The sequence below is a fragment of the Hemitrygon akajei genome, chromosome 31 (assembly GCF_048418815.1).
Source record: "Hemitrygon akajei chromosome 31, sHemAka1.3, whole genome shotgun sequence".
Lineage (NCBI taxonomy): Eukaryota > Metazoa > Chordata > Chondrichthyes > Myliobatiformes > Dasyatidae > Hemitrygon > Hemitrygon akajei.
In genome coordinates, this window is record NC_133154.1 from 40,333,318 (window position 1) to 40,347,767 (window position 14,450).

Sequence of the window (14,450 nt, forward strand, 5' to 3'; positions counted from 1 at the left end):
TAAATTAGCAATAAATATCGAGAACATGACGTGAAGAGTCCTTGAAAGGGAGTCCATAGGTTGATGGAGCAAAGTGAAGTTGAGTGAAGTTAATGCCTTCAATTCAAGAGCCCGATGGTTGAGGGATAATAACTGTTCCTGAACCTGGTGGTGTTTGTCCTAAGTGAGAAGAGAGCATAACCTGGGTGGTGGGGTCCCTGATGAAGGATGTTGCTCTCCTGCAACAATGTAGATGTGACTCAATGGTGGGGAGGCCTTTACCAGCGATGGACTGGGATGTATCCACCACTTTTTGTAGTATTTTCCATTCAAGAGCATTGGTGTTTCCATGACAGGCTGAGATGCAATAATTCAGGAGACTCTCCACTACACAACTGTTGGAGTTATCAAAATTTAAGATGTCATGCCGAATCTTCGCAAACTCCTCAGGAAGAAGCTTTTTTTAATAATTGCACTTATGTGCTGGGCCCAGGACAGGCCCTCTGAAATGATAACAGCAAGGAGTTTAAAGTTGCTGGCTTTAACACCGAGGAATTTAAATGGTCCATTGTTTATTCTCGTCTGTGGATGCAGCCAGATTCAGATTTATTTGTTTAGAGCACAGATGAGAAAAAGCTTTTTAGCCAGAGTGAGGTAAAACTGTGGGATTCTTTATCACAGGTGGCTGTGCAGGCCAAACCATTAAGGTGGAGGTTGATAGGTTCTTGATTAATAAGGTTGTCAAAGGTTACAGGGAGAATGTGGCTGAGAGGGATGATGGATTAATGGAACAGACTCAATGGGCCAAATAGCCTAATTCTGCTCCTCAGACTATTGTCACATTTTATTTATTATTTATTTATCACATGTATATCAAATGGTACAATATGGCATTGCACACAAAATGCTGGAGGAACTCAGCAGGCCAGGCAGCATCTGTAGAAAAGAGTTCAGTTGATGTTTTGGGCCGAGACCCTTCATCAGAACTGGAGAAAAAGAGATGAGAAGTCAGATTTAGAAGGGAGGGGGAGGGGAGGGAGAAACACCAGGTGAAACGGGGAGGGGCGGGTGTGAAGTAAAGAACTAGGAAGTTGATTGGTGAAAGGGATACAGAGCTGGAGAAGGGGGAATCTAATAGGAGAGTAAAGAAGTCCATGGAAGAAAGAAAAAGGGAAGGAACACCAAAGGGTAGCCTAGCCTCGCCATCAAACCAGCAGATAAGGAGAGTGCTGTTGTAGTCTGGCAGACTGATCTCTACCTTGCTGAGGCCCAGTGACAACTGTCTGACACTTCCTCTTACTTAGCCCTCGAACAGGACCTCACTAAAGAACACCAGGCCACTGTTTCCCACACCACCACCAACCTTATGAGTTCTGGGGATCTCCCATCCACTGCTGCCAACCTCATAGTTCCCTCACCCTGCATTTCCCATTTTTACCTCCTACCCAAAATCCACAAACCCGCTTGTCCAGGTAGACCCATTGTTTCAAGTTCCCTGGCCCCAAACATCTTATTTTTACCATGGATGTCCAATCCCTATGCACATCCATCCTCTACCAGGAAGGCCTCAAAGCTCTCCGTTTCTCTCTGGACACCAGAACCAACAAGCTCCACCACCACCATCCTCCGTCTAGCAGACATCCTCACCCTTAATAATTTCTGCTTTGGCTCCTTCCACTTCCTTCAAAAGGTGTAGCCTTGGGCACTTGCATGGGCCCCAGCTATGCTGGCTACATGTAACAGACTATGTTATTAGCCTATACTGGTGTCACTCCCCATCTTATCCTATGCTAGATCGATGATGCATTGTTGCTGCTTCTTACATCCATGCTGAGATTGTCAACTTCATCAACGTTGCCTCCAACTTCCAACCTGTCCTCAAATTTACCTGGTCCATTTCTGACACTTCCCTTCCCTTTCTCGATCTCTCTCTCTCTCTCTCTCTGGAGACAGCTTATCTACTGATGTCTATTATAAACCCATGGATTCTCACAGCTATCTGGACTATTCCTTGTCCCACCCTGTTGCTTGCAAAAATGCCGAACTCTTCTCCCAATTCCTCCGTCTCCACCACATCTGCTCTCATGATGAAGCTTTTCATTCCAGAATGAAGGAGACGGCCTCCTTCTTCAAAGAAAGGGGCTTCCCTCTCTGCACCATCAACGCCCTCAACTACATCTCTTCCATTTCACGTGTGTCATCCTTCACCCCATCCTCCAGCCATCTCACCAGAGATACGATTCCTCTTGCCCTCACCTACCACCCCATCAGCCTCCACATCCAGCACATAATTCTCCATAACTTCTGCCATGTCCAATGGGGGATCCCACCACCAAACACACCTTTCCTCCCCTCCCCCACTTTCTGATTTCTGTAGAGATTGCTCCCTATGCAACTCCCTACACCTGCCCCTACACCTCCTCCCTCACTGCCATTCAGGGCCCCAAACAGTCCTTCCAGGTGAGGTGACACTTCACCTGTGAGTCTGTTGGGGTCACTTACTGTATCCGATGCTCTCGGCGTGGCCTCCTGTACATCAGTGAGACCCAGCATAGATTGGGACACCACTTTGCCGAGCACCTACACTCCATCTGCCAGAATCCCCCAGTGGCCATCCACTTCACTTCCACTTCCCATTCTTATTCCAACACGTCAGTCCATGGCCTCCTCTAGTAAGGCCATGCTCAGGTTGGAGGAGCAACACCTTCTGTTCCATCTGGGTAGCCTCCAACCTGATGGCATGAACATCGATTTCTCAAACTTCTGGTAATGCCCCCACCATCCCCCATCCCCTTTTCCCTCCCTCACCTCATTTCCTTGCCTGCCCATCACCTCCCTCTGGTGCTCCTCCCCCTTTTCTTTCTTCCATGGCCTTCTGTCTTCTCCAGCCCTGTATCTCTTTCACCAATCAACTTCCCAGCTCTTTACTTCATCCCTCCCAGTTTCACCTATCACCTTGTGTTCCTCCCTCCCCTCCTCCCACCTTCTAACTCTGACTCCTCATCTCTTTTCTCCAGTCCTGCCGAAAGGTTTCACCCCGAAATGTCGACTGTACTCTTATCCATAGATGCTGCCTGGCCTGCTGAGTTCCTCCACTATTTTGTGTGTGTCCCTTGGATTTCCAGCATCTGAAAATTTTCTCTTGTTTGTGAGTGAAATGTGTCATTTGTGTTAACAACCAACAAAACATAAGGATGTGCTGGGGGCAGCCCACAGAAATTACCACACACTCCGGCGACAATGTAGCCCGACAGAACATAAACAGCAGCAACAACAAACAAAAACACAACAGCAGCAACAAAACAACAACAAACAAGACCTACCACACTCTCTCTCTCTCTCTCTCTCTCTCTCTCTCTCTCTCTCTCTCTCTCTCTCTCTCTCTCTCTCTCTCTCTCTCTCTCTCTCCTCTCTCCTCTCTCCTCTCTCTCTCTCTCTCTCCTCTCCCCCCCCCCCCACCCCTTCAATCCATAGGGCAGGCCATCTGCTGCCTTCAACAGAGGATTTGCAGATATTGGGCCTTCAACTTCCCCAGTAGACTCGCAGACTTGTAGACCCAAGGCTCCAGTCATTAGGCCTCAACTTTCAGACTTCTGGCTTCAATCTTTGGTGTCAATCCCAGGACTTGATGAAGACTATGAATGCGGGCCCTAATGACCAGAAACCTGACACTAGGCCTCGAACTCCAGACTCTTCAATGACCGGAACCCTGAACATTAGCCCTCAAACTGCAGACTCGCCAATTACAAGGACCCCAAACAATAGGCCTTGAACTCTGGTCTCACCAATTCCTGTACCTCAGGGCCAACTGGGCCTTGGGCCTCCTGTAGGCACAGACCTCCAATCCAGACACACGTTGATGAGTTGCTGAATTCCACCAGCATTTAGTGTGTGTTGCTCAAAAATTCTGGCATCTTGTGTTTACAAAAAGATTTCAGCAGAGATTCTTGAATTTAGGGCATTTACAGTTGAAGGTCACCCTACCGGTGGTGAAGTCAGAATATTTAAGGTTCAAGTATCAATTGCACTATTCCATCTACACATTAAACGCTAACTCGTTCAACAATTGGCACATGGAGTCTGCACTGGATGCCATCTACGAAAAAAACACTGCAGTCGTTTGCCAAGTCTACTCCATCATCAACTCACAAGCCCCAGGCATCTTAAATGAGAGCAGCAGGTGCAAGGGAACACCACAAGGCTGAGTGCTTACACCCCCCACCCTGCTCTACCCACTTTACACTTGTGAGGCTAAACACAACATCCATGCCATAAGTTTGCTGACAACACCATTGTTGTTGGCCAAATCAAAGGTGGTGACGAATCAGCATATTGGAGGGAGATAAAAAATTTGATGAATGGTGCCACAACAACAACCTCTTTCTCGATGTCAGCAAGACCAAGGAGCTGATCGTTGACTCCAGGAGGAAACAAGAGCCCCATAAGCCAGAGTCCTCATCAGGGATTGGAGGTGGAGGGGGTCAGCAACTTCAAATTCCTCAGTGTTATAATTTCAGAGGATCTGTCCTGCACCCAGCACACAAGAAAGCACAACAGCACCTTAGCAGTTTGCGAAGATTTGGCATGATATCTAAAACTCTGACAAACTTCTATAGAAGTGTAGTGGTGAGTATATTGACTGGTTGCATCACAACCTGGTATGGAAGCACCAATGCCTTTAATGGAAAATCCTACAAGATTAGTGGATACAGCCCAAGACATGCTTTCTTCTTGCTGCTGCCATCAGGAAGAAGATACAGGAGCCTCAGGACCCACACCACCAAGTTCAGAAACAGTTATTACCTTTCAACCACCAGGCTCTTGAGCTACAGGGGCTAAGATCACTCAGCTTCACAACTTCACCTGCCCCATCACTGAGCTGTTTCCACAACCTATGGACTCACTTTCAAGACTCTTTGACTTACATCCTTGATACTATTGCTTTTTTTTCTTTTGTATTTGGAGTTTGTTGTCTTTTGCACACTGGTTGTCTGCCCTGTTGGTGTATCTTCCATTAATCTGCTATTACGGTTATTGGATTTATTGAGTATGCCCATTAGAAAATGAATCTCAGGGTTGTAATGGTGACACATATGTACTTTGATAACAAATTTGAACTCATCATCTTGCCTTGGGAAACCATTGCCAGTCATCATTGTCACCAAATTTAAATGCTGAAATTCCCTCCTGATGGAGCTGTTGGAGAATCTTCACCTGAGTGACGAGAGGCACTCACCACCTTCTCAAGGAAAAATTGAAATAGTTCATTTCCCAAGAATGAAAAATAAAACTGATAATGGTAATCTTCATGGATTAGAATGTGGATATGACCAAAAAACACAAAGTCCTTATTGTGAGAGGAGCAGCCATTGGCGGTTAGCAGAATTAATAATCATTTCTCATCCTCTGGAGGACATTGATAAGTAGAATAGCAATGCAGATTTTACAGGGCTTAAATTTTCCACCAAATTAAAGTTCTCTACCTTGACAGATTGGTTAGCAGATGTGGGGATTCACGTGTACTGTGATGAAGTGCTTTGAGGGGTTGATCAGGGCTGAACAAGGACCTGGACACACTGTAATTTTCCAAATGGGTATAAATTTCTACAGATGTATGGTGATTGGTTACATCACTGCCTGGTAGCAGGTTCAAATGCAGCACCACTGTGTCAGGGTGTCAACCTGTCCTCTGTAGGCTGTCTCATTACCACTAGAAATAAGGTATATTTGCATTGACAAGCAGGTGAACAGGAGATACCTAATAAAGTGACCACTGAGTGTATGTCCAAGTTCAAGCTCAAGTTTATTGTCATCTGACTGTACATATATACAACCAAATGAAACAGTGTTCCTTCGGATCACAGTGCACCCACAATATCACACAAAACAAAATAACAGTTCATAAAATATAATTCAAATACACACAAACTGCACAGCACAGGTAAAGAGTAAACAATAAACAGCTCACTGTCCTAGTGATGGGACCTTGGTAGTGGCAAGGTATTTGTTAGTCTCACAGCCTGGGGAACAAGCTGTAACCCAGTCTGGCAGTCCTGGTCCTGACGCTCCTGTACCTCCCTCCTGACGGTAGTGGGTAGTGGGTAGTTATGTCAGTAACCGGATTCTGTTTCTGAATCTGCTTCTAATGAAGTATATCTCCAGAAACGAGGAAAGAATACTGTTGGACAAAGTTATTCATTCATTTATTATTATTAACCAGTAGCCTCTCTTGCAGCAGTGTAGCAGTAAACACAAGGCCAGCCCTGTCTCCTTCTCGAGCAGGAAATATGAAGTCACTTGGCAGCAGCCAAACAGTTAAGGAAATGGGGGTGTGGATTAGTACAGTGGGGATATTGTTTTACCTTTGACTCTGTGCTCTGTTCCCATTTCATTTGCGCCTGGTGGACCAACTTGGTGAAGTAACTGACCACTTCCTTCCAATAAAAGTAGAATTTCAGCTTCCGAAAGAGAGGCTTCAGAACAGGGAATACCACTAAGAAGGAGAGGTGGGAATTCAGAAGTTGTTATTTTCCCATCCTGAGCTCTGATAATGACTTAAGATACACTCCAGTACCTTCATATACTGAGACCAAATACCAAATACTAGATGCTGAGAGCAGATACCAAAGGACCCAGCCACTGACCACAACTATCACTTACTCTTGCCCACACTGCACCAGAATATGTGGCTTCTACAGTCACCTGACAATCACCAATACACAACCCTTAGGAGAACATTTTACTCAAAGTTTCAAAGTACATTTATTATCAAAGAATGTATAAATTATACAACCCTCAGATTTTTTTGCTCCCAGGCAGTCGCAAAGCAAGGAACCTAAAAGAACCCAATTTTTAAAAATAGGACCAACCTCCACCACCCACCCCCCCCCCAACCCCAGTGCCCAAGGAGAAAGAGGGGAAAAAAGCAAAACAAATAATGCAAACAATAAAAGTGAGCAACAACAACAGCATTCCAAACCAAACCAAGTCCTTAGCTCCAAATCCCTGGAGTAGGCCCAAAGCCTCTGTATTCAGTTCATCATATTAGTGGGGTAAAGTCACTGCGAAGTTCACAGTTATGAAGCACAGCAGCCGGGGACAGTCTCACAACCTTAATGTTTTGGAGAAAGAAGCCCCCAGACTATCTGGGCTGGTGTTAAAATTGTCCGAACCTTGCAGTAGGACCCAGGCCCCTGCTGCCACAAAATTGCTCCAGGCCTAGATTTTGTTGCTGAAGGAGCTGTTTACAACCTCTCCAAATCGACTCCACTTGAGTCCACACTACCATTATTACAGAGTGCGTTGCTTCGCACAGCACCACACCTGGATGTCAGCCAAGGTTCTTGTGCTCCGTGCTCTGGAGTGAGAGACAAATCCCAGAAAGCCGCAAGGCCCAGAAACGTGGTTATCTTATTGGCTGGTAATGCATAGAACAGACCAATGGTCTGATGGAGAACATAAATTTGGTGGATTAAATCAGGATTCAAAAGCAATTGACCTGCTGGCTTGTTATAAAGGACCCATCTGGATGTATCAGCATCTTAGCTGGACTGACCTGTGTGAGAGTCCAATCTGGCAGCTGTGTGGCTAACAATGACTACCCTCTCAGATCTTCACCAGAAGGACCTCAGCCATTCAAGAAGGCCACCTTCCAAAGGGGCAATAACTCCCATGATAGGCCATCCCTCTACTCATGACTAGCATTATGTAGGGCTACAATCCAGGAACTGGTTGATGGGACCAGGGCCATAACAGTTTGGCATGGACTAGATGGGCCAAAGGGCCTGTTTCTGTGTTGGAGTTCTCTATGACTCTATGTCATTGATCCAACATCAAATAGACACCGCAGTTTGTTTCTTAGCCACTAGCTACTCCCTATATACATTACCCACATGTAGTGGAAATGATGGAGTATCTGCTGTAGGCCTGAAGGAGGAGGTTCCAGTGATTAATGAATATATCATTCCTTAAGTCCTTCTTGGTTATGTCCTGGTTGAACACTGACATCATAAGGGCATTTCGAGTGTACTGAGCAAATAACCTTGAAGTAAAGAATCCAAAACATCAAAGATTAACACTGACTGCCCACCCATGCCTTCACAAAAAAAAGACTACAGCCTACTGCATAAGGAGAGCGTTTCCAATAGAAGGGGAGTCTAAAACCAGAGGGGACAACGTCAGACAGAAGTACATCCATTTAGAACAGGAATGAGGAAAGATTTCTTCAGACAGAGGGTGTGAATCTGTAGAATTCATTATCACAGATGGCTGTGGAAGCCAAGTCATTGGGTATATTTAAAGTGGAGGTTGATAGGTTCTGGATTAGTAATGGCTTCAAAGTTCATAGGGAGAAGGCAGAAATATGGGTTGAGAGGGAAAATAAACCAGTCATGATTAAATGGCCAAGCAGACTTGATGGGCCAAATGGCCTAATTCTGCTTCTATGTTTTGTTTATGGCTAAGAAGTTTAGAGGGGATCGGAGGAAGAATTTTTCTCATCTAATTGTGGTTGGAATTTGGAATGATCTGTCAGATTATTGACCTAATAGAGGTGTCTCATGTGAGACATAGATAGGGTGAATGAACACACTCTTTCTTGCTAAGGAAAAGGAATCAGAACTAGAGGGAATAGGTGAAAGGGGAAGGATTTAAAATGTACTTGAGGGGCAACTTCTTCACACAGAGAGTGATGGGCATAGGAGTGGATACAATTATAAGATATTTGGACAAGTACTTGAATAAGAAAGGTTTAGAGTTGTGGGTCAAACGCAAGCAAACGGAACTAGTTCAGGAAGGCAATTTCATCAGCATGGATAAGTTGAACCAAAGGGCCTGTTTCTGCACAGGTGACCTCTACAGCCACCTGTGGACCCACTAATAGATAATCCATAGATCCACAGAACATTACAGAACAGAAAAAGGCCCTTTGGCCCTTCTTGGCTGTGCCGAACCATTTTTCTACCTAGTTCCACTGACCTGCACCTGGACCATATCCCTCCATACCCCTCTCATCCATGTACCTGTCCAAGTTTTTCTTAAATGTTAGAAGTGAGCCTGCATTTACCACTTCATCTGGCAGCTCATTCCACACTCCCACCACTCTCTGCGTGAAGAAGCCCCCCAATCTTCCCTTTAAATTTTTCCCCCTTCACCCTTAACCCATGTCCTCTGGGTATTTTTCTTCCCTGGCCTTAGTGGAAAAAGCCTGCTTGCATTCACTCTGTCTATAACCATCATAATTTTATATACTTCTATCAAATCACCTCTCATTCTTCTACGCTCCAGGAAATAAAGTCCTAACCTATTCAACCTCTCTCTGTAACTCAGTTTCTCAAGTCCCGGCAACATCCTTGTAAACCTTCTCTGCACTCTTTCAACCTTATTAATATCCTTCCTGTAATTTGGTGACCAAAACTGCACACAATACTCCAAATTCGGCCTCACCGATGCCTTATACAACCTCATCATAACATTCCAACTCTTATACTCAATACTTTGATTTATAAAGGCCAATGTACCAAAAGCTCTCTATATGACCCTATCTACTTGTGATGCCACTTTAGTGAATTTTGTATCTGTATGCCTAGATCCCACTGTTCTACTGCACTCCTCAGTGTCCTACCATTTACCTAACACAAAGTACACTGCAGATGCTGTGGTCAAATCAACATGTACAAACAAGCTGGATGAACTCAGCAGGTCGGGCAGCATCTGTTGAAATGAGCAGTCAACGTTTCAGGCCAAGACCCTTCATCAGAGGGGTCTGCTGAGTTCATCCAGTTTGTTTCTACCATTTACCTTGTATGTTCTACCTTGGTTTGTCCTTCCAAAGTGCAATACCTCACACTTGTCTGCATTAAACTCCATCTGCCATTTTTTAGCCCATTTTTCCAACTGATCCAAATCCCTCTGCAAGCTTTGAAAACCTTCCTCACTGTCCACTACACCTCCAAACTTTGTATCATCAGCAAATTTGCTGATCCAATTTACCACATTATCATCCAGATCATTGATATAGATGACAAATAACAATGGACCCAGCACTGATCCCTGTGGCACACCGCTAGTCACCAGCCTCCACTCAGAGAAGCAATCCTCCACTACCACTCTCTGGCTTCTACCATTGAGCCAATGTCTAATCCAATTTACTACCTCACCATATATCCCTAGTGACTGAATCTTCCTAACTAACATCCCATGCGGGACCTTGTCAAAGGCCTTACTGAAGTCCATGTAGACAAAATCCACTGCCTTCCTTTCATCCACTTTCCTGGTAACCTCCTCGAAAAACTCTAATAGATTGGTTAAATATGACCTACCATGCACAAAGCAATGTTGACTCTCCCTAATAAGTCCCTGTCTATCCAAATACTTGGAGATCCTATCCCTTAGTACTCCTTCCAATAATTTACCTACTACTGACGTCAAACTTACCGGCCTATAATTTCCCGGATTACTTTTACAGCCTTTTTTAAACAACGGAACAACATGAACTATTCTCCAATCCTCTGGTACCTTACCTGTAGATACCGACATTTTAAATATATCTGCCAGGGCCCCTGAAATTTCAACACTAGTCTCCTTCAAGGTCCGAGTGAATACCCTGTCAGGTTCTGTGGATTTATCTACTCTGATTTACTTCAAGATAGCAAATACCTCTTCCTCTTCAATCTGTATAGGTTCCATGACCTCACTACCTGTTTGCCTTATTTTCATAGACTCCATGCTAGTTTCCTTAATAAATACAGGCACAAAAAAACAATTTAAGATCTACCCCATTTCTTTTGGTTCCATACATAGTTGACCACTCAAGAGGACCAATTTTATCCCTTACTATCCTTTTGCTCTTAATATACCTGTCAAAGCTCTTTGGATTATCCTTCACCTTGACTGCCAAAGCAACCTCATGTCTTCTTTTAGCCCTCCTGATTTCTTTCTTAAGTTTTTTTTGCACTTTTATATTCCTCAAGCACCTTATTTGCTCCCTGTTGCCTATACATGTTATACATCTCTCTCTTCTTCTTCATCAGAGTTCCATTATCCCTTGAGAACCAAGGTTCCTTATTCTTATTCATTTTGCCTTTAACCCTGACCGGAACATACAAACTTTGCACTCTCAAAATTTCTCCTTTGAAGGCCTCCCACTTACCAATCACATCCTTGCCAGAGAACAACCTGTCCTAATCTACGCTTTTTAGATCCTTTCTCATTTCTTCAAATTTGGCCTTTTTCCAGTTTAGAACTTCAGCCCGAGGACCAGATCTATCTTTATCCATGATCAAGTTGAAACTAATGACGTTATGATCACTGGAACCAAAGTGTTCCCCTACACACACTTCCATCACCTGTCTTAACTCATTTCCTAATAGGAGATCTAATATTGCATCCTCCCTAGTTGGTATATCTATATATTGATCTAGAAAACTTTCCTGAACACATTTCACAAACTCTAACCCATCTAGACCTTTAACAATATGGGAGTCCCAATCAATGTGTGGAAAATTAAAATCCCCTACTATCACAACTTTATGTTTCCTGCAGTTGTCTGCTATCTCTCTGCAGATTTGCTCCTCCAATTCTCGCTGACTATTGTGTTGACGCCTAGTGGATAAGGCATCGGTCTAGTGATCTGAAGGTCACTGGTTCGAGTCTCAGCTGAGGCCTTGAGCAAGGCACTTAACAACACATTGTTCTGCGATGACACCGGTGCCAAGTTGCTTGGGTCTTAGTGCCTTTCCCTCGGTGGTGTGGAGAGGGAAAGCTTGCAGCTTGGGAAACTGCCGGTCTCCCATACAACCCTGCCCAGGCCTGCACCCTGGAAACCTTCCAAGGCACAAATCCATGGTCTCACAAGACTAACTATGGCTTCGGTAGATAAGCCCTCTAATCTTTCCTGCTTGAGCACTGCTGTAACATTTTCCCTGACTAGCAATGCCACCCCTCCCACCCTTCATCCCTCTGCCTCTATCACGTCTGCCATTAAGCTGCCAGTCCTGCCCCTCCTGTAGCCAAGTTTCACTAATGGTTACAATGTCATAATTCCACGTGTCAATCCAAGCCCTCAGCTCTTCTGCCTTCCCCACAATACTCCTCCCATTGAAATAGACACACCTCCGAAGATTATTACCACCACACACAAACCTTCTGTTTGTGACTTTGCATGAACATTTAACATCATTTATTTTCAGGCCCGCTCCACTATCTGCTCTGTCACTCTGGTTCCCATCCCCCTGCAATTCTAGTTTAAACCCTCCCCAATAGCACTAACAAATCTCCCTGCAAGGATATTGGTCCCCCTGTAGTTCAGGTGTAACCTGTCTCTCTTGTATAGGTCCCACCTGCCCCAGAAGAGGTCCCAATGATCCTGAAATGTGAAACCCTGCCCCTACACCAGTTCCTCAGCCGCATGTTCATCTTCCAGAGCATCCTATTCTTACCCTCACTGGCACGTGGCACAGGTAGCAATCCTGAGATTACCACACTCGAGGTCCTGCTTTTTAACTTCCTACCAAGCTCTCTATACTCACTCTTCAGGACCTACTCACTCTTTCTTCCTACGTCATTGGTACCGATGTGTACCATGACATCTGGCTGCTCACCCTCCCATTTCAGAATGCTGTGCATGCGATCAGAGACATCCCTGACCCTGACACCCGGGAGGCAACAAACCATCCAGTTCTCTGTCACGACCACAGAACCTCCTGTCTGTACCTCTAACTATCGAGTCCCCTATCACTACCGCTCTCCTCTTCTTCCTCCCTCCCTTCTGCACTGCAGAACCAGACTCAGTGCCAGAGATTCAGCTGCTGCAGCTTGTCCCAGGTAAGTCATCCCCCCCAAACGTATCCAAATCAGTATACTTGTTGAGGGGAATGGCCACAGGGGAGCCCTGCTCTACCTGCCCTTTCCCCTTCCCTCGCCTGACGGTAACCCAATTACCTGTGCCCTGCTCCTTTGGCTTAACTACCTCCCTGAAACTACTATCTATAAACTCCTCATTCTCCCAAATGATCCAGAGGTCATCCAGCTTCTGCTCCAGTTCCCTAATGCGATTTGTTAGGAGCTGCAGCTGGATGTACTTCTTGCAGGTGTCATTGTCAGGGACACCCTGACTTCCCATATCCTGCCTGGCATTCTCTCTATTCTAAACAAACAAAGCAGAACTTACCGGAATCTACCCTCGCCTCTGCCTGTTCCCGCTGAAGCCTGTTGAGCCAAAGCCGTCCCACTCTGCTTCCTCTTACTCCGCTGCCCGCTATATATGGTGGTCGCTTTTTTAAACCTTTGGTGCTCAATGTCACGCGCCTGCGCAGTCTAGCCTCTTTTCCCCGAACAGGTAACAAAAAATGGCTTCTCTCCGAGATTCCTTACTCCTTCACTCTCAGCCTCTTGCTCCAATATAAAAGAGACAGTTCAAAATTTCTTTCCTTTTTAAACCTTTGGCGCTCTACGTCACGTGCCTGCGCAGTCTAGCCTTTTTTCCCCAAGCAGGTAAAAAAAATGGCTTCTCCCCGAGATTCCTTACTCCTTCACTCTCAGCCCCTTGCTTTGATCTAAATCCCTTAGAAGAACAATTATTCCAATTGAGTGATATCAAGTACTGCTATAAATCTATAACCCTGACTTCTCACACTTCGGGAAAGATTTTAACCCAACTTCGTCAGCTCACACGTTCCTGTACCAAAGAAGAATTTCAGAGTTGTACACTTTGATAATAAATGAACTTTTGACCTTTGCCCTTTGATGGATTGGTTGGTAAATTTACTCCTCATGACTTAACTCTTTGTTGTCATTGTAGGCCTATGAAATGGCTTACATTGAGAGGATAGACAGCCAGAATCTTCCTCTGCAGGAGAGAGGAGTCACAATATAGGGCACGTGGTTTTAAGGAGAGGGTGTGGGAAGTTTAAAAGAGATGTGCGGGCAATTACTTTTTGCAAAAGAGTGATGGGTGGCTGGAATGCACTGAAGGATGGTGGAAGAAGCCAATATGATAATGGTATTAAAGAGGTTTTTGGACAGGCAGAGGATATGCAGAGAATAGTGGGATATGGATCATGTGCAGGCAGAGGAGATTTAGTTTAATTCGGCATTGTGTTCAGCACAAACATGATGGCCTGTTCCTGCTTTATGTTTTATGTAATACAGTGATCTATCAAGCCAGGCCCAGCAGTGAACTGTACTCACTCTCTCACCACAACATCCTTGCCCTCTTGGTGGAATTTTCCAAATTCAGCAACAAGATCGTTAGCGCTTGAAACTACAATAGGGAACATCTGAAAAGCAAAGAGCCACCCACAAGGTGAGAACACTTGCACTTGTATAGCACAAGTCTTCATTCTGTCCTTAAGTGTCAAATAAAAAACAAAATCATCCTCCTCCCCATGGACTCTTCTCACTGCCAATATAATCAAAGACCCCACCATCCTGGACATTCTCCCTTCTCTGTTCCATCAAGTAGAAGATACAAA

General features: G+C 44.9%; 1 protein-coding gene across 1 annotated transcript in view; it reads right to left on the reverse strand.

Moving 5' to 3' along the window:
* The window catches only part of LOC140719266 (cytochrome P450 3A29-like), a 131,471-nt gene that overhangs the window by 51,746 nt on the left and 65,275 nt on the right, over nt 1-14,450 (reverse strand). Inside the window, exons 7-9 of the mRNA XM_073033771.1 lie at nt 14,167-14,255; nt 7,872-8,020; nt 6,342-6,472 (exon numbers count right to left, since the gene is read on the reverse strand). Coding sequence (XP_072889872.1) covers nt 6,342-6,472; nt 7,872-8,020; nt 14,167-14,255 — 369 coding nt within the window. The remainder of the gene's footprint in view (nt 1-6,341; nt 6,473-7,871; nt 8,021-14,166; nt 14,256-14,450) is intronic.